General features: G+C 40.1%; 1 protein-coding gene across 1 annotated transcript in view; it reads right to left on the bottom strand.

Annotated features, from left to right (window-relative positions):
• Positions 1-956: 956 nt before the first annotated feature.
• Positions 957-26,415, bottom strand: part of plpp4 (phospholipid phosphatase 4) — a 44,663-nt gene continuing 19,204 nt past the window's right edge. Inside the window, exons 2-7 of the mRNA XM_029450573.1 lie at positions 24,558-24,666; positions 17,771-17,861; positions 13,827-13,890; positions 13,518-13,642; positions 5,796-5,966; positions 957-4,398 (exon numbers count right to left, since the gene is read on the bottom strand). Of these exons, the coding sequence (XP_029306433.1) occupies positions 4,190-4,398; positions 5,796-5,966; positions 13,518-13,642; positions 13,827-13,890; positions 17,771-17,861; positions 24,558-24,666 (769 nt within the window). The 3' untranslated portion in view covers positions 957-4,189. The remainder of the gene's footprint in view (positions 4,399-5,795; positions 5,967-13,517; positions 13,643-13,826; positions 13,891-17,770; positions 17,862-24,557; positions 24,667-26,415) is intronic.

The following is a 26,415-nucleotide window of genomic DNA, read 5'->3' as shown; positions in this document are numbered from 1 at the left end:
AGTTCTGTGATGCTGTACTTACAGTAGCCTCACTGGGGCCTTGAGCTAAATGCTAACATCAGCATGCTAACATGCTCCCAATGACAACGCTAACATGCTGATGTTTAGCAGGTAGCCTATAATGTTTACCATGTTCACCATCATAGTTTTGTTTTAGTGTGTGAGCAATTCGCTCTTAACACAAAGTATGTACATCTGAGGCTGATGGTTATAAACCAATGTATAGTAAACAATTAAAACTTTGACAACATGCTAACATGCTTACAGTGGCAGATAATATTTACAACAAATATGTCCTGCCTGTTTAGTTTTACCTGATTTTTAGGAATTGCCTGATTGTCTCTAGAGTCCCAACATAGCCAGCGAGAAAGTATTTCAGATGCATCATCTTATATCTGTGAAGCATCCACTATCCTTTCAACTGATCCAAGATGAATGTCAAGATCAGAATGGGCTTCACGTCTGCAAAGTCCTGAGGTGCCGTGCAAAGTCGACAAACTAATTACAATACCATTTATATTACTTAATGACGCAAGTATATGCCAATTACTCAATGAAAATCAAGTGAATTAAAGTTTCACTTGGCATTTCGAGGCATCTCGTTAATTCAGAAAAAAGAGAAGGACATTTTTCAAGAAAACTTTTCTCAGAGTTCTGAGAAATTGGAAATTTGACCTGACGATGGCACTCGAGGAAAATTCAGGGGATCAACAAGGTCATTCAAATGTATTCTTTAGGGACATAGAATATATGTGCCTAATTTCAATTTCATACAGGACACAATATTTCAGTCTAGACCAAAGTGGTGGACAGACTGACCGAGTTACCAACATATATACCAACTATGAGAAGTTAGTTTCTAAAGAACATGGCGGCTAACAGGCTAAGTAAAAAGTAGTGATATTAATAGGAACAAAAGTTTCCTCAGCTCTCAGGAGTTATTAACAGCAGCCATATTTAATACTGATATGGAAAGCAACAGGCAGTCTTAAGCATACACACGTTTATTGGAAACTCTCTAAACAAAGTGCAACACAATTGATGCAGAAAAACACAACACACACTTAGCACAGAGTTACATTCACGCACACACTCAACTGCCTCAGTAGCACTGTGCAATCTGACAGCAGTTCCGTTGAAGCGTAAATTCATTGAACTGAACATTGGGATACAGCTCATTCAAACATCTTTGGATGCATAACGTCAGATTGTTCATTTGCATATAATAGGTAATAACATTGTTATACCTATGTTCTGATTACAGGGCGGACATATTTTAAATAAACATCCGAAAACCTTGATTTTCTTTCTCAATTATGTGTTCAAGTGAAGAGTTCCCATCACAGCAACAAACATAGGCTCCAACGATCGCACGTTGACAATATAGAATAGGCTCATTTGTTTTCTTCATGGACACATTTCACACAGCTGCAGTCCTTTAATGTACATAAAGTATATAAACGGCAAAACACAGCTTAAAGAGTTCTCAAGGCCAGACATGCTTATTCATAGAAAAGAGTCTTTTCTCACAAATGGAACTGGCATGCCATTAACAAAGTTTCTTAAGTCTTACACTCTTTTTTCTTCAGACATCTATTCATTATGATGAATAATTATTTCATTATTCTTAATTTTTTTTGTTACTTTTATGCCCTAAATCCATGGAAAGATGAAAAGAAAAATCCACAGAATAACATGAACTGGTTACCCTTGTGCATCTGATAAAAAATAAGAATAAAAAAAAAATATGTACTGTATTATAATAATCTTTTCTCTGTAAAAAATTATGGAACTTCCATCTCAAAAACGACGCATTCACTATTAAAAAAAAAGTGACACCTATTGCTACAAAATTATCTATAGCACCAAATAAAACAAATCATGGAATGATTAGAAGGAAACGTAACTCCTCTGTTGATAAAGCGAAAATACTGTTACAGACATGACTTCTGAACAACATTTGTTTTCCAATATACACTGCACCATCTAATAGGATAATACTAAAATATACAAACATCAGGCTGCCAAGTCAGGCGAATGCAGGTCTATAGAACATTATGCATCTGTGTCATTTCATTCCCAAATCTGCCTCAAAATCTCACAGTCACAGATCTGCAGGCGGGGGCTGATAGACTTGGGGAACCAGCGAGGAGGTTACAAGTTGCTCTCTAGTCAACTCTCAGAGTCTCGTCAAGCCCCGTCACAGAGTCTGATGTGTAGAGTCGACCACTTGTTTTCCTCTCTTGCGATAGTTTCAATTTGTATTGCATCCATGCAGGACAGGCCTTGTCAAAAACCTGCACGCACACGCACACGCACACGCACACACACACACACACACACACACACACACACACACACACACACACACACAGTTTTAAGAAGCTTCCAATGGGTTGAAATAATGATAGATTGTGGCTGATTTGAGTAAATTATGTTTAAAAGTATTTTCCACGGAGAATCTTTCCTTGTCTATTTAAGCAAACAGCATCTGAAGGTGCGGCTGTTTCAAGTGTTGCTTTCTACATAAAAACGTGTCTTTTGACAATGACAAATAGGCTTGACTAACATTATGACAAGATAATAACATTACAAAATAACCTTCTACATTTGGCTAGCTGCTCATTTCATATCATGCTGTTTTGATGTGCTATCTCCTGTTTCCCCCTTCACGTTTCAGTGCAAATATATATAATCATTGCCTTCCTATGTGGCTTGGTTGGGTCTGAAGTAATCTGAGATTGCACCTTCCCATTAATGTCACAGCAATGGCAAAAAAGACACAGTAACCAAGGCAACAACAATCCTTCTGTAACAAAACTTGAGGCTACAACTTGCTTTGTCGATGATGGGTAACCAGCAATCTGGCTATGTGTCATCGTATTTAATAAAGCATAGCAGGGTTCATACAACCCAAGCAGAAACAAAGCTATAATTCTTTGGTGTTTGTTTGGACATGATGTCCCTAAATTAAGGCTGGAAATATGAATAAATGGAACAATTACGAATGAATAATACATCACAATCGCTGCTCTTGTTCCTGTCGTCTCCTGAATGCTAGATTTTTCATTTGTGGGGCTATAGTGGGCTGAAAGCCATTCGCAATGCTCATGCAGTCGGTGGGCCACCTCATATAGTCCTAATGTGCGCGTAAGCAGCAGTGGCTGACATCCCTTAATCAGAATTAATGCACGATCAGATTGTAGTTTGTGCCTGTCCACACCGGACACACTTCCACCACACCATTGCCACATGCCCGTTATAGATTGCACTCATTGAGCTCCAATTTGGGTTCATGTCCCCTTGTCCCCTCTGGGACCCTATGCTGGGCTGGTGAAAAGTTTGATGGTGAAAAGGAGAGGAAGAGAAATGGCGAAAGGGCAATATGCAGGACTGCACTTGAAAACTATATACGTATGCCCCGAATAAATAAATGCAATAATGAAAAATTGGTGAATATAGAAGAGTTAATTTGGTGAACATTGAATACAAGTCAGTGCTTTTCTCCAAGAGCAGCTTGGTTCTATATTATGTCCCAATGGACAACTAAAAATGACCAAAAGCAGGGCCCCAAATCCTTGGGTTTTAAATGAAAATGCATCTTAAAGTATAACTGAAAGACATAGAATGTCATTGGATTTCTGGCGCGAGGTGCTATCAAATCCCATCATGTGTGTCCTATTGTGGCATATAACATACAATATTCTAATTTTAACTGGATTGATTGCTGTGACATTTCATGGGATTGTTCTGGGTCTCCCAACTTGCTGCCCCAATCCTTCAACAGCCAAACATTAAAAGTACTCCAGCATGAAACAACCTGCCAACCACACTAAGCAAATCAATTCTGGTAAAAACTTGCAATATTTTCATCTTCCTTCACAGCCATTAGTACAACTGGTTTCCTCAGGTTTTCTACATGTTTCTCTCTCTTTCCTCTCACTGGTGATGTCCCATTTCCGTAGATTCCTCTCATAAATCACATCTAAATATAGACTTTTTATAACCCAGATATAAAAAAAATAAAAACGTGGGTGTCACCGAGACGGGGGTGCAACAGTATGGAGATGGGTGAGGTGTGTTATTGTCCACTGGAATGTATACAAGAGCCAGCCAGTCACTTGGAATGTGGCAGTGGGCTCGGTGGCTTGGTGAGGGTGTTGAGGGACGTCTCGGTGGTGGCCACTAGTCATACTGGCCCTTCAGTCAAGCCCTCCAGGGGAAGGCTGGTGGCATTGTCCGTGGGCTGCGGGTCTTCCTGGGGATGCGAGGGCGTGTGGGCGGCAGCACCCAGACTGGCATAAGGCAGGTGGCAGTCCATGTGCAGAAAGGGTGGGTAGTGCTGGCGATAGCAGATGTACGCAAACAGCAACCCGATCACTCCTCCAACAACGGCATCTGCAAAGTCGCAAAAACACATATATTTCAAGCTATGCATCCATCGTTAAATTTAGCCCATGTGGAGGAAGAAAAATACCGCCTGCTCGAGCAAAACCAATTTCACATGACTGTGCCGTATGTGCAACGGGGCCTGGCTAGTTTAGAGCATGATGAAAGCAAACTGAGAGGCAAAGCGATGTCTCTGTTTTACTGAGCACTGGGCTCACTCTCCTCTGGACAGGCTGTCTCTGTCATTTAGTCATCTACGCTGAACAGTTTCGTATTATACCTGCCCCCCCATCACGCTGCCATGGTGAATAGTAAGCCTATATTGGGCATAGGTATAGATCAAAATGACCTGGCCATATGGTGGCTGGGACAGCTGAAGCTGAGGATTCTATAATATCAAAATGTAATTTCTCCACAGGGCTCTCTACATTTCCTTTATTTTCTCCTTCTGGGTAAAATGAAATATAATGTAACATCGATTTCCACCATCCATAAACTATACAATGCATGAGCTCGCTCCGTGAATGTTTCATCGACTCCTGTCAACTGAATTTAATAGACTGTGACTTCATGCAATATATTAGTTTGGTGGCCTCATTGAGACAGTGATTGGAAGCCCAGCCTTTCCCCCTGGAGCACAAAGCACACCTCCAAAGTGCAAAAGGGTGGGGAGAATATTAGAACACATCAAGCATGGCTCAGCAGCCAGGCTAATGGGGGCTCCCAGCTTGTGTTTACACCGAGTGCAGATTGGGGGCCCCTCAAATGTAATGGGCTGCGCCATTGCTGCTTACTTACAGTCTGCCAGGGAGGGGGAAGCGTGTGTCGAGGACTCAGAAAGTGGTCCGCTTGCCTGTAACTGCTGTCTGTGTTGTACTTTGAATGTAAATAAAGCCTGGTTGTAAAAGAGGTGTCTGCTTTAGATGACCTGCTCCTTCAAGAGCATATGGCCTGCGAACAATTAATTAACACCATATGACAGAGCTGCCATCATATTATCTTATATTCTCTCACACTCTACACACTCTCTACCCCTTCGCTCTGCCCCCCCCCCCCCCCCACCCCCCAAGTCTTCTTCTAATCCACACCCAGATATGCAAAACTGAAACATGTAATTATAATTATCTTCCCAGGCTGCTGAATTAAATGCCACCTCACTGTCATCTGAGGCACATTTTCAGGAAATCAAAGACAAACATTTCGGTCTGTTGGGTAAATAACCAAACTGCCCGGCCAGATTTACTGTACAGCTGTTTGAAATGAGCATCACCCAGAGTTTGCCTTATAAATTATCTGTCTAATAATTAAAAAATCGCCTTGAGCAAGCTGCACAGCAATCGGCTGACAGATCTAACACTATGTAGGTATGTATGTGAAGTTTCCCGTGTCTGATCTGTAAGGCAGACCTTGCCAGTGGTGTTTGTAGTCACAGGTCCGGGACAGTGCAATCATCGTAGCGCTGTAGAGCGGCAGCACCATGGCACAGAGACGCCAGCTACGCCCTCGACCTTTATCCGTAAAACACTGCAGCTTCCCCGCCAGGTAGAAGGAGGTGAAGCCGAGTCCAGAGAATGCAACTAGCAGGCAGAGAAGAGGACAGACAAAGAGAAAGAAGAGACATTAAACACAGCATTCAGACTATAAACTCTCCTGTTGTTTATCAGCCACATAAACTGTGACCATGTCTCAAGGGACTTTCCTGAGAGCAGGTGACGGTAAACACATCTACGCGGCTTTATTAAGCACAACCCAAACACTTATGGAGACTTATTTAGCAATGTGCATGGGGTTTGTATGCGGCCCCAGTGTGCGTCCCTGAGCACACACGCAGCACAACATTTTATTCTTAATGACTGGTTTCTATGCAAACACTACCAAACTGAGATAAGAGCGGAGACAGTCAGTCTCAAATCAGATTAGTACACAACTGATACATTAATGCATAGTTGATGTAAAATATGAATTATGTCCAGCAGCTCTCCGCTGCATACTCAATGACGAGTATGAGGTCACAATAAAAAAGCTAAAGCCATGTATGAGAAGCAAATGTGTCTGAGCTGCTGGCCGTGCCGTGCTGAAGAAGCTCTTAGATGATGGAGGTGAGTGCGAAGGTCTAAGTGTATGAATTAAAAGTTGTGTGATGGAGCCGTACAAGGTGGTGCTGAGACAGGGTCATTTGTTTAATGCTGCAGCAGGCCAAACAACAGCCATCAGCAGGCCATTTGTCGCTCAACCCACAAAGTGGCCAAGAATACTAAGACGCCAGGACACGTGTGCAGCCTGTAGGGAGAGAGAAAGAATGGTGGGAAGAAAGGGCAGAGGCAGAAAGTCCAGCTGTCTCAGTCGCTGCCCTGCTGTTAGGGAGCAGGAGTTGGCTCCATTAAGAACTCAGCATTTTCCATTAGGCAATTTAGAGCAATATATTGGATGGCTGGTATAGGCTGATATTGGGTTTTTAATAAAATATGGTTATACTGTGTCATACATCTTGGGAATTATGGGTATAATGTAGTTCCATTGATTGCGTTTTTACTTAAAATGTACTCCTACATTTTGCTTGGATTCCACAAAGTAAAGTATGTCTGGTGTACAGCGTGCTTTCACATTGTTGCTACCAGCCAACATAAACATGTAAGCTCAGGTGTATTAAATGTGGGCAACAAGTGCGCATAGGCTTGAAAAGTAAGCTGTGGCAAACTGTGTTGGCCCCATAAATACTACTGGGAGGATACATGTAAACATTTCTGCTTATCTACTCAGATCATTTTGTTTTGGGTTGTTGTACAGGAGAGGAGAGGCTCGCAGAGGAACCAAAGTGCCAACCCTCCCAAATCTCCACAAAATGTTTTCCAGCTCTGAAACAAAGACTCAAAATGAAAACTCTGGACACACTCATTATCGTCTGGAGACTCATCATTAGATAAAATCAAAAAAGACAAATACTGTTGTTTGAATAAACTTTAATGTAATTGGTTCTGTGGTTACGCTCAGTGTGAGCAACCACAATGTGACCGGTTGTTTGATCTGCACAGTGTGAACATACAAGTCGCACATCTGTCGGTGCGGAGAGGCAGATTAACAAGTGTGACAGAATACACTACGCACATGATTAAAACACTAGGTGTCATTTTCAGCATGCTAACATTAGCTAATTACCAGTAAACCCATAGTGCAACTGAAGTTGTTGACAATTTCATTAGTGTCGTAAAAGTTTGGTCGTCAACCAAAGTTTTGCGCAAATTGATTCATTTGAATGTATCTGCTAGGGAGCCTGAATATCTGAAGGAAATTTCAAGTAAATTCTTTTCAAGATATTTTTATTCAAAACCAAAAATGTCAACCGGATGATGATGAGGAGAGACACGAGATCGCTAAAGTCAGTAGGTGACTTTCTCAGGTGACCACAATTCCTGTAGGCAATCTCTCCTATAGTTGTGAAGATATTTTCATTCTGAACTCAAGTGGTAGACCAACAGAAAGTTTCCAACCATAGAGCCGCGAGCATGGTTAAAAACATTACAACACCCGTACAGTTAACATGACCTAGAACCGGCCCAGCTGACTTTAATTAAATGGATCTCATATTGCTCACTGTATGAGCCCCTTGGGTGGCCTATACAATCTCACTTACTTGAAACCATATGGTGGTTTAGGTTTGGCCAATGGGTCCCTTTTAATTAAGCAGACCAGTAGTTCACAGCCTTCTGGAAACAGAAATCACCCAGGGCTATATTAATCAAGTTCATATGTTCAATTTATATGGAGAGCAGGGAAAATATGCACAAAATTAATTGATACCCTGTGGTATATAAAATCTTACACATCACCACCCTCAAAGTGTGCCACATGGGTTTAACAGACAACAAATAATAAATTGAATTGAATTCTAAACAATGACTTCATCAGTTCATCAGTAAAGTGCTTCGGTTCAGATGGCAAGCCGTCTGAGATCCTCCGCCTCAGCACCCCTCAGTGTCCATACATCTCACTTCTGGGCGGTCCTCTTCTCATTTCCAATCACACAGCGGCTTACACCATTTATTTTAATAACGCTAACCATAGCTAAGACGATTACATTACTCATTTGGATAGACAGAACTAAATTATCCATGAACCAGTGACTCAGTCTGCTGACTTTAACTTCGGAAATCTCACGGCAGTTTCACATTAGAAAATCACACATTTGCAAAACACCTCCTCTCTCGTTTTATAGTTTCTCTACAGACGATTAACTGCTTTTTTGTATAACGCATTTATTTATTCATTCCAATGTCTTCTGCATTATTTGAACAATAATACATTACTTATTGCGTTTATATTTTTTAACTGAGTTGTTTCTCTTGTACTGTTTTCTTAATCTTCATCCCCCAAATACAATTTATTTATGAATACAGAACACAAAACAAAGCTGGGGATCCAGCAGGGCCCCTGTTTACTACTATTACTTGCTATGATTATTCATTCAGAGTGATGGAGGCTGGAGCTGGACAGGTCATCAAACTCTCAGAGGGTGTTTTTGGTGATTAGACATTGAGGTTTCAGGCTGTAAAAACATGTTAATGGTCCATTAAAACCTATGTGTCTTTTTGTTATTATAATGTGGGGCTTTTATAGCAACACAAGCAGCAATCAAGACAGGAAAATATGAAGTGCCCAATATTCTGTTTGCTTTTCTGTTCGTCTGTTGACTAGTTTTGGAATTGTACCAAAGATATGAAGAGATTGAATTAAACTCAGCAAAATTGCATTTGAATTATTCAAGGTATCATAAGGAAAGATTGTTCACCGTAGCAGTGAACGTGCAGGCTTTATTTCCATACTGCCTGCAAACAATATATTTGCACAGTGAGTCAACATCTTGAGGATTACACTAACAGAACTGCTTGGGTTATGCATAAAACATAAGTGTGTGTGTCCCTCACACACATTTACTTACGCACCAACACATATTTCTACATTTAAGATTAGCATATTTAACTAAACCAATACATTTGCAGTGTTAGGGTGACACAATGAATACAAGGTGTTCCCAACAGCCACTGAAGGATGCTCCCCAAGAGGCAGCAGGAGACTCCGAAAGGCCAGAGGACAGAGAGAAGGCCAACAAAGGGAAAAACATCTTGGTAATGAATCCGCTTCCTGCGTTTAAAAAGCCTTGACGAGAGATTCTCCAGAGACAAAACAAAGATGCCTAATGAGAGTGATGAGTGCAGTGCGATTGCTTTTTAAAAGCAGGATGTTACTTTATTTTAATTTACTTTTTTACTTTTTACTGTTTTTTACTTTATTTGTCAAATACTGGTTGTGTTCTCACCGGCCTCAGCTACTTTATATTTGATCTTTTAGCATGCTAAGAGATGCTGGTAAACATTAAACCTGCTACATTAGCTTGTTAGCATTGTTATAGTGAGTACGTTTGTAGTGCGCGATGTAGCCGACTGTTAGCATGTTGACTTTAGCTCATAGCACCAGTGTGCCAAAGCAGGGCATCGCAGGGATGCTAACGTGGCTGTAGACCTTTACGAAAACATATAAAAACAGCACATGCAAGAATGGAAAGATTGTAGAATGATTATAGGAACTGTAAGTACACTTGATTGAGTCTATTTCCCACTGTTAACATTTGTCTACAGAGCACATTTGGGGACACAAAGTAAAAAAACATTTGGATGTGTAAATCTGTGCGAACTGATTTGTAAACCGTGTACAATCCGTGCGCACGGAATACTTGAGTACATTTTGTTTATGGTACTTAAACCTACATACATTTACTTAAATAAGATGTTAACTGTTAATAGGAGTATTTTTTGTAATATTATGGTATTGCTACTTTTATGTTAATAAAGGATCTGGCTTCTTCTTCCACGACTGAGAACAAATAAACCCAATAGGACATCAAACCTTAATATTAAACAAATATTAATCAAAACAATAAACAATAAATTAATACATACATTTTACAGCACGGCTACTGTGAGCCAAACACATAGAGACTCCTGAATCAATATGTACCATGGAAAACAAAATAAACTATATGGGAATAACAACTCACTACACTGCATGCTGGATGTAACTCCCTGTAGGAATATTACTGTACCGCATTAAATTGATTCCATAAAAATGCCTTAAAGTCCAGTAAGGTCACTATAAATGTACTATTCAGTAGCACAAACTCATTACAAGTTCCCTTTAGAAATATTATAGTGATACAACAGCAAATAAAATGGCACAAAGCACAGGAAGGTCATATTAAATTTACTGAGTTCCATAAATATACAATGGATTATATAAACCGTGCGCAAGTATTGTGCACCCGAGGGCACGGCTCACACACACACACATTTGTTTCTACCTTGTGGCCCATATAGGGGCTATATATACGTCTGAGCACTGAGTAGGCTAAATTTGTGTATGAGTATCGTGGGGGTGGAAGAGGTCAGCGGTGAGGTAGGCTGGCTGGTTCTAAATGCAGTGAGGTAAGAGGCATGAAGGAATGTGTGGTAAAAGGAAAAGTACTGCTGACTTTATGAAAAAGAAAACAGAAACCACATTAAAATAAGAGGTTTTATGGTTTTTGACAAGTTAGCACGGAGGAAACATTTTAAAGTAGTTAAGTGCTCTTTCAAAGCCCAGGGTTTGGCTGTTTGATTTAAAGAGTAGAGTCGTGTTCTGGTCAAAGCCTCTGCAAAGTCAAAGTCTTTTACTTTACTCTTTACTTTTCTGCTCCGTATTTCTGTTGAAATATCCATCCTTAAACTACCAAACTGTCTAACCAACAGCTTCTGTTTTCCATCTCCTTTCTCTCATTTCTATTATGACCTTTGACCTATTTGAACCTGTGGGACACCCTTCTGCTTCCCATCAGAAGCAATGAATATTAACCAACCACTTGGGCTCCGAGTCTCTCTCATACATTAACATACGAAAGCCCAACAGGAACTCATTATTAGCGCTGCATAATTTCCGCAGCGCTCCTACACAAGCTGTTCCTCAAACTCTTTGGACACTCCTGATGGCCTGAAGGGTTCCTGAGTGAGTTGTATTAAACATATGAGGGCAGAAGTGTTATTGATACTGAAACTAATTTGATGGTTATTTTTATAGTCAGTTGTGTTCGAGGGAAAAAAGCAACATGGAGATTCAAAGATGGGAGTAGGTCCGTCTCACAGGATTCTTTTTGTGTGTTTGTGAGCTTTAGAAAATAGCTGTCATCAAACACTAAAGCGTGGAGTATATAAATATTGTTGTCCTCGCTGATTCCTATGGATCACTTTGAGTTTTGTTTTTACCATGCAGACTATCCAGCATCCTTTTAGAAGAGGCACGAGTCTCCAAATGCAGAACAGTTTCTTTTACCTATAGTCTGTGTCTCGGGCTTCATCCCTGCCAGAAGTGGTGTTGCATTGCTTCCAGATGCCACTCTGAGTAAGGCTACACTCTTGCTATCTTTCTGCCCTTATACCCTATCCACTGCCAAATTCGTCTGGGTAAAAGCTCTGTAATGTATGCCCGGTCCAACAAGCGTTGTCCTGGTGAAAGGGGACACAGACAGGAAATTGGATTTCTTCTGCTCTCTAGACGTTCTGGCACACGGGTGCTCCCTGTGTCCCCGTCGCACGGCTCTCTCAATCACTTTCTCACTCGCAGCGCAACAACATAAGGCTATTAGAGCTGCCGCACAGATGGACGTAATCCATACACAGTGGTGCAGTGAATCACAGAGATATGTCCCTCTCTGCTATTTCTAATGGGACACAGCGAGCACTTCAAAGCATTTATATTTAAAGCAGGTGTCTGAGAAGCAACTTTAAAGAATTAATTTGAAATCAGACTGGACCATGAAATTACAGCAGCAGTGAAATCTTAACCATCTTGCCACGTTATTGTAACACACAGAGACCAATTAATCCCATGTTTGATTTGAAGCATGTTATGTACAAGGAAGTCACACTCACAGCAGGATGTCAATTCAACACATTCACAAACCATTGGTTTCTGGCACACACATATGTCCTCCGTCTCTCAAGAGTACTTCTTCCTGAACTAACATGTAAAAAAAATTCAGTTTTAGAGTTTAATTAGAATATGAAATTGAGGAAAATGAGTTCAAAGCGGTAACGATTTTCACTTCTTTTTAATTAACTTGTGACAATTATATGCTTCAGTTGGATGCAACCTTTTGCATATTTACACTTTTCTGCAGTTCTTAGGAAATCTGCATAATTATCTTGTCAAATGTAAATGTGCATCTAGAGTGAAACAAAAGAAAACAATATAAATATCAAGCGTGCAACAGTCCGGGCACAGATCACTGGAGGATATAAAGATACATTTAGCATTTTGCATAATAGATAGCAGGAAATTCAGCGTAGTTCCAGTGTACGCATTTTACTGTTTGTGGACCTTTCTGAGTCACTAGAGCAAGAAAGTAACAAAACGTTGAAGCCATGCAGTCACAAGTGTGTTTTATCAAATATGTATCTTCCTAAGTGCGGCCAGATGTACCATGTAATGCTGAGCAGCTATTCAACATCTGTGTGGCCCAAAGCGACCACTCCATGCACACCACTTATCATACATCTGCTGGACAACAGTAAAACATGTGAATTATTCAACATGCTGCTGGAGTGAAAACAGCTTGAAATGCAATATGGTCGAAAAAAAAGATGCCCTGTGTCCCACATTGGTCCGCACAGCTGAACGCAGTTGGAAGTCTGATGAAGCTGAAACAGTAGGTGTGCGTTCAACTCTCATCTGGCGCACACCAAGTGAACAAGATTGAATGCGCTTGACTCAATCAAGCAGACCCCTGAACATCTCAACAAGCTGCCTCGGGATGCGTAAATTGAATGATATCTCATCGCTACATGTTGTAATTAACTTTGAAGAGAGGCGGCAACGAGATCATCACTTTGAAATGTGAAGTAAACACCTTGTAGCTACACACCCAGTCAGAATACTTGGACGTTTTCTACTTGGTGAAATGTTGCTCAGAGCACCGAGATCAAACTGAGTGAACAGTGGAGCTACAGTTGCATGCAGTTTTAATGAGTCAGCGTTCTCATATGTTTTGGCATTGTTTTGCAAGGGCTGTCGGTGATCTTTTGGTGCTGAAAACTGGTACTCACAGGAGGAATGGCTGCTCGGGAAGCTCTTGCGTCCCTCAGAGACAATATCTGGCTCCCCGGTGCACAGCATCTTCGTATTTACTTGTCCATCTGGGAAACAACGCTGGAAATAATCGGGCCTGGGTCTGAAAAAAAAAAAAAAAAAAAGATGGTTTCTGTGTCTTTGATGAAGATGATTCCATCTACTAAATAATTCATTGCCCATACATCTAGCAAGTCAAAACTGGAAAATGTGATATTCAGAGCATACAGCTAAACATGCATCATCACGAACAGAGCGTGTAAAATGCTTCAGTTTGTCAAACATACCTGCCAACAATCAACTTGATTGTATTTGTGAAGACTCCATTCAAGGCGAGGGCCAGGGACACAGCTGGAGTAAGAAGATTGACAGTCAAATAGGAATCTTAGATGAAACAGCATATGTAATGCAATTATCATTCATTGACAGAGCAATTCTGTATTAAAATCATTTATTATACTATCAGTGCAAAACAAGTTGTAGAAGGTTGCCCACTATTGTGACATACAATGTACAAATAACACAGCCACTCAGGTATATGGCAACTGGCCTTGCAGCTGGATGAATGGTTGTCAGGATAATTGTGTTCATAATTTCTATGCAGCAACAGTAGAAAGCATGGAATGTTTTTACATAGATTATTTCTTCTACAGCTGAATCCCATCCTTTGTGCAGCCAAAGAAAAATTGAGCTCTGACCAAGCCGTTCTCATTCACAACTCGTCACATACAGTACGCACGCTTGGCCATAACCCCTTCGCCGTCAATTTTAAACACATTGGATACCTCTTGGAGTCACCTAAGGTTTAAGCCACAAAACTATTTCATAAGGTTTAGGAATAGAGCATGGTTAAAATAAGAAATGGCAGTCTCCTGGGTGATTAATCCTGAGCTTGTTTGACCCATCCATCCACCCTGAACTCCCCTATGTGCGGACGTAGTGAATGGACGGCCGGAGGAGTAGCTTTTAGTGTGTGATATTGCAGCTGATGGGTTTACATTAGAATTAGTTGAAGCCTGGTGTGTCTCCTACAGATGCTAAAGGATGTATTCACGACGTCGAGGGCGTGACAAAGTGTCGGTATTTGTCAACCTGGGAATAAGGCCGGGCTCCTGTGGTGCTTCACATTTTCAACTATACTCCTTCCCCAGGAATAGATCGAGTAATATATCCAGTTAGACTGTTTGGGCTTACATGCTGATAGCAGGTATATTTTTTGCTATGTTCACCATCAGTTTAGTGAACTAAAGCTGAGGCTGATGGGAATACGATTAACATTGTGCAGTATTACACAAACTACAATTGAACCAGAACTCTTCTGATACCAAAATCATGTCTCGTTGCCTATGGATTCTGCATTTATGTGCAGATATCTGTTCACAGATCTCATTTTTTTCATTAACCAAAGTATTGAAAATGTGTAATTTTGACCTACATGGCTCAGTGGATAAATCAGAGGATCACCAAAGTTATCCATCCATGCACATCTGTACACAAAATCTTGGCAATCCATGCAATAATTGTTGAAACATTTCAGTCTAAGCTATGGTGGCACTTGAGGAAAAAGTAAGTGAATCATCAAAGTCATTAGCATTTACCCTTTGGGTACCATGAATGTCTGTACTAAATTTCATGGCATTCATGCAATATGAGATATTTAATTTCAGAACAAAGTAGACATGACCAACAGACCAGCAGACATGCTGACATTGTCAAATACAGAGACATACTGGCACAGACTAAATGAAAGAGAAGCTAGGCATACTGTTTAGTTTAATGCTGGAAAGTCTCAATCAGATATTTAATTGGGAGAAAAGTATCTCACAGTGGTGGTGGAAAAATGATTGCACCTACTTAGAGCCAATCTAACTGTAAAGCAATTACTGCTTCAGCTCAACATTGGTAATGAGAAACAGGAGAAATACTGTTGGTTGACAGGTAGGCATTGCACTGCAACTGTAAGTTTATTTAATTAGCTGTGAGGCAAACCACTGGGGCTCTTCATTATCCAGAGTTCCTGCCCTCATAGGTTAATCCCAGTAGTCTGCAGTTCAATTGAATGCACCCCATGTTGCCAGAGCTCAAACGTATTATCTTCCTGAGCTGCTAAGAGGAGCACAGTGTCAATGTTATTTAACAGCTTGTTAATTTGGGCAAAGTCTGTGCAGATTAGCTGAAAGCCCAAAATGAGACATGTTCCGTTTGACCAGTTGAATAATGAGACATTAAATTGCAATGTGTTCCCAAGTGTCAGATCCCTCTTGGTATGAGGAGGCACTTACTGTACAACGCTGTTGCTCCAGCTCATATATAGTCTAGCCTTGGGAATATTGCTGATGATTATTAAAGTATTAATTTCATTTTTGCTGGCCAAAATCCAACAGTAGCACTTACACAGTTTTGGCAGTTCTATTTGTCTTTGCACTTACGCCTGTGTGTTAAACTTCTAGCACCAAATGAGCGTTAGCTGTAATAGAATAGCTACTCAAACTAAAAGAGGAGACATCCTCTGACCTTGTAGCATATTCGGGGTGTTGTGTAGCAATGTGGTGCACTGTATATTCCTCCTTTGTGACTTTACGCCTCCAGTTTAGCCATAAAGGGTTCGTGAGGAACTGATGTGATTGGCCTTTCTTGACGCTCGTCACCAGTGCACCTGCTGATACAGCATTCCTCCGCCTACTAATGAATTCCACCAGCGTAAATCCTTTTTGCCAAATTAATCTGTGCTGCATGAGGATTGTGCTTGTGCCTCTGGTCAGCTGAATTGGTCACATTAACATGCACTTACCCCAGACGTTGCACTAGTGATTGCACTAGGGTACAGTCTCAAGAAGTTAGAGACCTATTGAGTAAAGACAACTTTCTGCTATCACTGTACCAAAGTGCCTACATTCAGCTCATATACTGTAGACAACCAATCTGATCTGCTGTTCAGGCTAATTGGAACACAATCTCTGTACGTCAAAACAATTGCCAGTAAAGAAAATGCAACTGTCTAAATCTTTTCAGCTGTGTTCTGGTTTGTGTTATTCATTATCAAATCTTTGGTTGAAGATTTGACAGATTGGAACATACATGCAGACACCACACACACTCCTACTGTTGAAATGCTCTCATTGTCTCACTGACGGGAAGATTACTCCCTCTACACACATCAAACAATAATGCCTCTGCATTAAAAATAATCACTGCAGAATCATCTCTGTATCATTCTTAAAGTATAGTCTTTTGGAAAATATAATCAAACTTCCGAAATGGCGCCATTATACTGACTGAAGGATAATCACACAATTAAGGTGCGGATGAAAGGTTATTAGGCAACTCTACAAAAGGGAACATTGTGTTCTTTATAAACTAAATAAAAATATAGAGGGGTGGATGTGAGCCAAGTCCAATTGGTAGGACAAGGGTGGAAATCTAACCAAAAAAACCGAATTCATACAATATATTTGATTACTGAATTCCAAATTAGAGGACCCTCAGGGGCAACTTTGAATTTGCAGTAATACAGAAATAGCTACTTTCAACTGCACACCCAGCTCAAAGCTGCTTTCAGGAACTGTCTTTCTCATTATAGGACAAGAGGTAGCACTTGTTCAAATTCATGTTCAAATCTATGATCATGTAGAAACTCATCAGAAAAATGTGCTCGCTTTTATTCTTTGTTCTTTTTTGTTCTTGTAGTTTTCCTTTACAACTATAGAACCTTGTGCAAGTGCTTCTCTAAAGGCGATAATTGACCAGTTAAATTCTACAGAGCACTGTAATCTCTACACTGATGCACAGGGCCAGATTCATCTCTGTGTGACTCTTTAATTGGATTTGTGTTAAATTGTGTTAATGCTCTCTGATGTGACAAAGCCTCAACAGGCCCCTCGATCCAGCGGGTCAAGGCAGCCAGGGAAAAATCTGTGACAGAAATGCCCAAATGCTGTGAGAATTAAACAAATGCGGTAACATTTTAAATGCGTGTAAATAGTCATAGCTTCTGTGGTTAAGATAAACTTGCATGGTACCATACTGACTGTAACACTGGGAAAACACAGTTGAAATGTTCTGCACCATTAAGTACAATAAAGTACCCATTAGCCCATGCTCCCCGGTACAACGGAGGAAAGAGGATATTTGTTATTAAAAAAAAGTCCTACATATGCAATATGTGCAGCAACTATAATATGAGACATCTCATAAGACATTTGTGACATTTCAAGTTTATGGCTCTACATACCAAAACATGCCTCCTTGAGCTCTGTCTTGTCCGTCCTCTGAATTATCTTCACCACAAATATCACCGCCAATGGGGTGAGAAATGAAATTGCCTGTGAGGAAATAAAGACAAAAAAATGTACAGTTATTGTGACATTAGAGATGCGCTGCAGGATTCCACAGGGTCTGTTTTGCAGGTTAATCTTAAAATAACTTTTGCCTCAGGGAGTGACATGAACCTATCCATTATTCAGAGTTAATTTTTACAAGGCAAACTGCAGGGCCAAACAAGCTTCTTTATTGCTCAGTGGGGTCTCTTGCCTGCACAGAGAAGGATTGTGTCCTTCACTTGAAAAGAGATTTGGGCTTCCTCAGCACCTCGGTAATTATTCATGCCTCAGAATAGATTCATTATGTTTTGGCCAAATTCAATATATTTTCTTTGCCTTAAGCAACAGAGGTAGTAAAAGAAAGGCAGAGTTTCATTTCCATTATTACAACACTCAAACTGAATTTCCCTTGAGTGCTGTTCATCACTTGAGCTGTGTGTAATCTGTTTAACCCTGCCAATTTCATACTCATTTTGTCCCTTACTATATTCTTTGAAGTAGCTGGATTCAAACTTGCAATCACACTCGGATTCAAGTGCGTTGACAATTGCTACCTGAATTAAAAATTCAATCAGTCATAATGTATTTAAGTCATCGTGACACGGACACACCGTATACTGCTGTTCAAAAGTTTGGAGTCACCTGTTGTATCGATGTTTTTCTTATTTCCTTCAATAATGGCTATTTAAACATAGATAAAAGAGTAGGTTATAATTAAGACACAAAAGTATTATTACCTCCACCAAGGAGGTTATGTTTTGGGTTCAGTTGGTTTGTTTTTTTCTCTGTCTGTCAGAAGGATTACGAAAAAGCCCGATTTTCATGAAACTTAGTGTAAGGGTGTTGCATGGACCAAGGAAGAACCCATTACATGTTTTTAACCCATCCGAATCCGCATCATTTTTCACTAATGGAAAACGTCTCGAAAAGCGTAAGTGACCCGAGATCATTATTGAACCGCATCGGCGAAATTAGGCTGTAAATATCTTGGGAAGCCGCTTTTCTCTGGGTCCCTCTGCAGTCCACTCACTGGTTAGATTTACTGGGTTTGAACTGTGATGTTAGTACCAGGTGGACCCAAGCACAGGACACTGACACAGAGGTAGCTGAAGTTTGGAAAGATTTATTACAGGACAACAGGGAACGTTGAGTACGTGATAAGAGAAGATATCCTTTTAATTTCCTGCAGTTCTATAGAAGATAACATCATAAACCAACATATAGCTCCCATATAACAGTTTGCACATACACACCTTCTGACAATGGCCACATATTGCACAACCCCCCCATGGCCAACATCCTTCATTACCCGTTAGTGTTGACAAGCTTAATGGACATACGCAGGAGCGATTGTTTATAACGGTTCAGTCTGCTCTGGGGAACCCTGAATCTTCTACCAGATGATAAGAAGGGCGATAGTGGATGGCACGCTATAGGCTGGTCGGGTGGACGAGGATAAATGGCTCGAGGGTAATCTGGCAGTCCGGCAGATGGAAGATGATCAGAAGTTAAGATACCGATCTGACGATGATTTGGAGAACAGCCAGTGTTGATATACTGGGGCATGCCTGTAGCTGTGACAGTCGGTCCATGGTATGTTAAGTTGTTATTCCCTGCTTACTTTAGACCATAGGAAATAGAATGAGAGCAGAACGGACATTGATCTGTTTTCTGTGGTCATTTGACAAGTTCACAAGAAAATGGCGATTAGTCAGTTGTTGTAGTGACAACACACTGGGGCCGTAAGGTTTGTCACACTCACTGGTTTGAGAACTACATTATGACCGCCTTATGAGACAAACCTTCTATTTCTATTGTGGAGTTTGAAGACCAGCTTTACTAATGCTCTTAATTCCAGCTTGTTAGAAGCATCATTGTGCACTTGACACTGAAACAGGAACCTGTTTCTATTTAAATCTGCACACATTTTGATGCTACGCTTCTCGCTTCTTTTACCAATGACTGCTGATTTCTTCTATTCTTACTGAACTGTTGCAGAGACGGATCTGTGTCTCTTTCTTCCCTTTCAGTTGTCAGTCTGGTTGAAGCATTGTGTTTTGTTCTGTACAAAACAAACCCTTCATACACAATCTATTTGTAAAGAGGACTTTCTACAACCTGAAAGCATTAAATACCATTAAAAGATATCGAGTAGTCCTCTCAGTCATAACTGTACCCAATCAAGTGGCATGCAAACTTTTGAATGGTAGTGTATGTAGAGTCAAAATGTCACTCTACAATTTACCAACAACCTATCGCCCATACTGTAGCTATGAAGAACACAATGCTAAAAAGCAGCCTTACATCCAGTGCAAAACAGCCATGCAACACGCACTGTATCACATTATATTCAGTGTGATACAGTGCGGTTACACCTGCAGATGGAAACACATTTAACAATGTCTTGCTCCACTAAGGCATGTACTGTATAGCGCGTATTGAATAGAATGAGCTTGTATAGGTCACACTGGCTAAACCCTGTTCACAAGAAACAACAAAAAACAGGCCCAAATACAAATACCTGGCAACAATGGATTAAAGCAACAAAGCTGTGGCGACTCAGCAGCTAGTGACATCCGTCATGTTCTTCAGAAATGCACCCTGAGTATCAGTGCCCTTTCAGTCACAGCCGATCCCATCACTTTGTCCCTGTGAGGGAATCCAGTGAATCCAGTTCTCTGCTGACTGGATGTATGCAGGATGACACAGCTATTTTTAGATGTACACTTCCTGACAGTATTTTATTTACAGAACCTCTTTATAACCTAAAATTATACATTGGCACTCCTGGGAATATAAACCACTTACCAAAGATGAGAAGAGTCATGTTGAAAGGAGTACTTGTGAGGGTTTGAGTTGCCATGGAAACACATTAAAGTACCCCAAAAAAAACTTAAAGGTTTGACAACCTAAATGATCTTGTCTCATAATATTTTGTGGCAATTTAAAGACACTCATAAATGATAATTCATGTCTAATAAAGACAGGAATGTTGGCACATGGTCTTAATTAGGGTTCATCTTGTTCTTAACACTCTCTTAAGAAGGCTTCATTCTGCAGGGCGTCGGTTTAACAGTGACATCCTTGTTCTAAATGATGTAAGTGTTACTGGAGAGTAGGGCTGTACCGAGTAGTTTGAAGCATCATTCATAAAGTTGACATTAAAATTCAAAATCATCATTTGAGTGCTTTGCAGATTTTTCTTTTTCTTTTTGCACATCTATTCATTCTATTCAAACCGGGTATTCCTGCACAGTTGCAGACAAAGATTAGGCTGCATCAATATTATTAGTATAATACTATTTGTAGAATTAGATTCCAGTGGTGGCTGCGGAAGATTGTTTCCCGATTTGTGTGATCCAAACATTTCCAATAAATCCAGAGTGTGGTAAAGTCCAAAAGTAAAAAATTATCGAAAATTCAGAACATGTTTTTTATCTAATAAAATATTCTGCTTAAATAAATATTTGTTGGCGTTGAGCCTTTTAGAAAACATTACTTTCACTGCGGTCAAAAAACAGTTTGCTGTCCCGCTTGCCATAAACAAAGTGAGGCACGCACTGATGAATTACATTCATTAAAGGAAATTGATTTAATAAGAACAAATGACTAACTCATTTAATCTGATGAATCACTTTATTCAAATTGAGGATTTTGTCAGAGGATGTTTCTTTTTTCAGTGTGATGACCTCATTAAATATGATGATAGACATTGGGAAAACTCAATGGAAGCTTCGTATGTAAAAAAAGTAAATAACTAGCAGGTGGACTCACATTTGCATCTTCGCACATTCGTGAAATTAAGTATAAATAATTTCTAATCAATGTTATAATATTTTAATACTTACTTGCATTCTGAATATCTCTTCTGGAAATTCTCATTATGTGTTTCACTTGTGAATCACATGAACCTTGCAGAAAATGGGAACAGCGAAGATTTCCTCAAAAATGAGATTTAAATTTCAGGCTGCATGCAATATTCGCCTGTTTACATAAAATACAAAAAGTACTGTTTGTATCCTAAGATCATTACGTCCAACTGTAAATAACAAGCCCTGAGAATATTCCTGCCCCTCCCATAACGAGAGAGTGACTCTTGAGGCTGCAAAGAGGCTAACACAGCATATATCTTAACGAAAGCCATGAGTCATAATGTAGCTTCATGTAAATCCCCTCGGTGGACTATTTTTAATGGCTAGATAAATTCTCCACACCTTCAGGGCAACTGTCAGCACAGTGACATTGAAGAAGCCTGACTGTTGGCTCTCAGCGCTGGGAGTATTTTTCCCTAAGAGGTAAGAGGGTTGGGGGAGAGGGTTCTCTCCCACTCTTTAGTGGCCTGTCTACATTTATTTTTAAAAGCATGTTGAAAAAAGGAAATAAGAAATAATGGAGTTTGGATAAGCTCAAGGGTTAATGCGTTGCTTCTTGCTGGATGCTCAGCACCACAGACGAATGGCGGAGGAAAAGGCTAATAGACGTACATGGGTCTTCTGCTTGATTGGCGGAGGCTATCTATAATTAATGCACTTTCAAGTGCTTATAACAAAATATTTTGTTGATGAACAATTTAAAGCACAACATTTTATTTATGAGCTAATCCACTTCTGTTGATGTTTTAACCCCTTTCATTGTATCATTGCCAAGCGAAGCCTCAACATACAGTATGTACTGTATACTGTATACTCCTTTATATACGGGGGAAAGTATTCCATGTACTAAAGTTTACATGCATTATGTCTAGCTTGAAATGACTGACAGTTAGCGCTCACCACCTTCTCTGCAGCTGTTTCTGCACAAAATGGGATGAATACATTGTGTGGGGGAGCACATGACAGAGCGGAGCGCCAGTCAGTCAAGCGCTGTCAGTTCGCAAAGGTGAGCTGAACAAGCAATGGACAGGCAAAGACTTGGAAGTTGGTTTGACATTTTGATCAAATAGTGACTACTAGACAAGTTAGCATGCAGATAAAGATGTACAGAATTAAACATATCTGCCTGTCAGAGAAATTATTAAGTGAAACTGTAGACTATTCAGCTAAAAATTCACAACCTCTACAAATCCCTGCTACATTATGGCCTTGTGAAGCCTGTGAAAGATGGCTTCTTCACTGTTTGATGTGGCATAATAAAGAGTTTATGATATAAGAGAACAAGGTACATAATGGAATCATCACCAAGACAAAATGTTTGCCCTTGAAAAACACATCCAGCAGGTATTCACATAACAGCAGCTTCAAAAAGCAGTTGTGCTTCATATAAAGCACATTCTGCAGGTAGTGCCTGGATGTCCGAGTTTAGATGTTTGGACCATGGAGTGTTTGTGAGGTTGTGTGTGTGTGACTGCATGAACATGTGGATGCATACATGTACGGTTGCAGGTATTGTGGATTTTTCTAATTCCTTTTTTTTTTATACTTTAGACCAGGGGTGTCAAACATACGGCCCGCGGAACAAAACTGGCCCGCGGGATGACTTTGCAAAGTGTAAAAATTACAGAGAAGACATTAACTATCATTGTTCAATAAAAGCAACTGCTATTTCAAATGTTTCCACTAAATGTTTTGTGCCTTTGTAGATCACTGTGATCTGTAAGTTGTACTGCACATGTGTAAATGATAAACTGAGGCATAATATTGTTGAAATTGCACTTGTTTTTCTTAAGAAATGTTAGGTTGTTCATACATAATGTTTTGTAAAAGATAGTTAATTAATCATTTAATAAATATTTTTCTTTTGCACTAAAACAAAGGGAAAAATTTGGAGTTGTCATTATTTATTGGTTATTATGCTATAACTTTACTGGTCCGGCCCACTGAAATTGGGCTGTATGTGGCCCCGGAACTAAAATTAGTTTGACACCCCTGCTTTAGACCGAGCAAGGCTAGCTGCTACCCCTATGCTAAGCTAAGCTAATATCCTTCTAGCTCTATAGCATCACTATAGCCTTAGCTTTATACATATATGAGTTATGACTATTTTCATCAAATGCACAGCAAGAAAGCTGATTTCCCCAAATGTTAAACTATTTCCTTGAAAAACTCATAAATTGTTTCATTAAAATTGTCTCCCAAACATTGCATGTCAGTACATGGTGTATGTCGTTGGCAGATTTAGTGCAGTATTTCACAGATTTAACAACAGCTTATTTGTTTTGGCATCTCGTGTCCGCTTTCCAAGTCTGAAAACAATGTATGACTCACAACAATATTGGAATGAGCTCTGTGACGCCCATTCTTCTGTATTTCAAGTGTATTGAAGCCAGTGATCATCACTGAGAACTGCACGGACAAAAGAAATGTACAAAATATGTTTGCCAAGAGATTCTTTAGGATATTTTCTCAGTAATCTACAGGAGAGGAAAAACATATTTTTCATGCCATGCATTAGTAGAAATTCATCTTAACCTTTCACCGCCCACTTGAGTCCGAGAGAATATTATATTTATATTGAAAGTGCTAATCACCACAGCTCTGTAAAGCCCTTCTCTTATCTATATAAATGCGATTCAGGGCCTCAACTCGAGAGTGGGAATGAAGAGGCTTTGCGGCATTGATCGTCCTAAATGAAGGAATTCTGCACCACAAAGATTACTCAAAATTAGGCACAGGGTGTACTTCATGTAGACCAAAATGTCTATATTTAGTGGCAATCAAGTCTGTAATAAGAGGAATGCTTAATTAGACAGCAGGTACTTACGAACATGACCCTCTTGGGAATGTGGTCTGACTCAACGAGAGGATTCTTGTAGAGCCAAAGCTCTTCTGGCTGAATCACTCTCTCAAAGGGCTCCAGAAACTCTGTAAATCTGTGGCAAAGAACAAAAGTACACTCATCAGTAACTCATTCTTTAGGCATATAGTAGATCAACAGAGCAGCTTACCATGTACTGTATGAGATATCACTGTCTGATTGTGGATACGTTTCTGCATTGGCAGGGCACAAGAAAGAGGAAGCTGGTTCTTCCACAAGGACAAAGTTATCTGAGAAAGAGCCGTGAAAGCAGGGCGACTTCACCCGAGATCCCCTCCACTGAAGTGCTCGCCGTTCTCACTCTTACTGAGTGGGAAAAGATTAGCATGCTTCTGCTTCCTTTCTTTGGGGAAATATAGTATTACAATTATTGCTGTCAAATTAGTGCGTGAATTTCGATTAATTAATCACAGAAAAATTAATTAACGCAGATTAATCGCGCTCTTAGATGCCCCTTGACTCTTTACGTCAAACGAGGCGACGCGGCCACAGCAGCCTCATCATCATGATGGAAGCGGATGAGAAAACGTTACTTGGCCCAGTGAAGTTTACAGTAATAAACTCCCGGATGTAACTGTTGATGCTCCGTTCTGTGAGATTCCTGCAGCAAAGAATGTTCGAACCATCGGAGAACTTCAAGCTGAAATATCACCTCAACGCAAATGACTTAGCAGCTAGCTAACACCGCTGCTGATGCTAAAGTGAGCGACCCATCTCGTCATCTCTCGATCAGGCGTTCAGACACAGAATGAGTCGGTCTACCTGAGACACATTAACAACTCCATCACCAAATGGATTGCAATGGACTGCAGGTGGTAGAGGACAGGGGGCTAACGGAGGCTTTACAGATGATTCAAATGACACAACTTTTAAGCCGCCACAACATATTGTTTATTGTGCAATGAAAGATGTTATGCCAGATTTGAAAAGGCACTTTATGTCAAACTGATGGTCTGTGTTATAATACAAAATAATAATAATAATTGTGGCATACAAGATATTGGAGAAATAGTATTGAAATAAAAAACATGTTGACCTTCAAGTGTATTATGCCAACTCATTGATTCACTCATCTTCCAAATGAGCTAATCTCGCTCTTTGTGTCTACCTCACCCACCCTGTCTCCTACAAAAGTACGCTCCCATACAATGAAACTGCATTCTCAATTACGTCTTTGTTTGACCCACCCATCATCCCAGACCTCCTACCTACACAGACTTCCTCAGACTGATAAGAAAAGTATCTGTGATACGTCAAAAACAAGCCTAAACCTTGGACAATATACGTTTCCCTAGAAATGTGTCTGACATTGCAGTTTAACTGTATGGGAACGTCATTTTTCAGAGACCAATCTGGCCTCACACTGAAGAACTGGCCCATGTACTGTAAGTTTGAAAATAAATCAAAAGTAAAGCTGCACGCTCAGGGGTGCCCCTAAACAATTTACTGGAGGTCCTAAACTACTAAATATCTGCAATCTCTAGCATGTTTCTGGGCCTGTGCGTAGCTCTGGGTCCCTTAAACAATTCTGTCTTTCCTCTGCTATCAAGCCGCCTGCACACGGCACATTCATTATGACAATGTATAGGCCTAATCTTCTTTTGTTTTGGATCAGTGATTCCATTCATTAAGAGTAATGGAACCGTTGAAATACTTAGTTAAATGTAATGAATACATGGTTGATATAGATACATTAGAGTAATGGATAAACGGTTAAAACAGCTAAAAGTAATGGATAAATTATGGATATAAATGGCTAAAAGTATAAAAATAAATCTTTGGGGGAAAGAAAACCTTAATAAAT

This window comes from Cottoperca gobio, chromosome 15, assembly GCF_900634415.1.
Source record: "Cottoperca gobio chromosome 15, fCotGob3.1, whole genome shotgun sequence".
Classification (NCBI taxonomy): Eukaryota; Metazoa; Chordata; class Actinopteri; order Perciformes; family Bovichtidae; genus Cottoperca; species Cottoperca gobio.
Note: the sequence above shows the minus strand (reverse complement) of the source record. Positions and strands in the feature narration are given on the sequence as shown.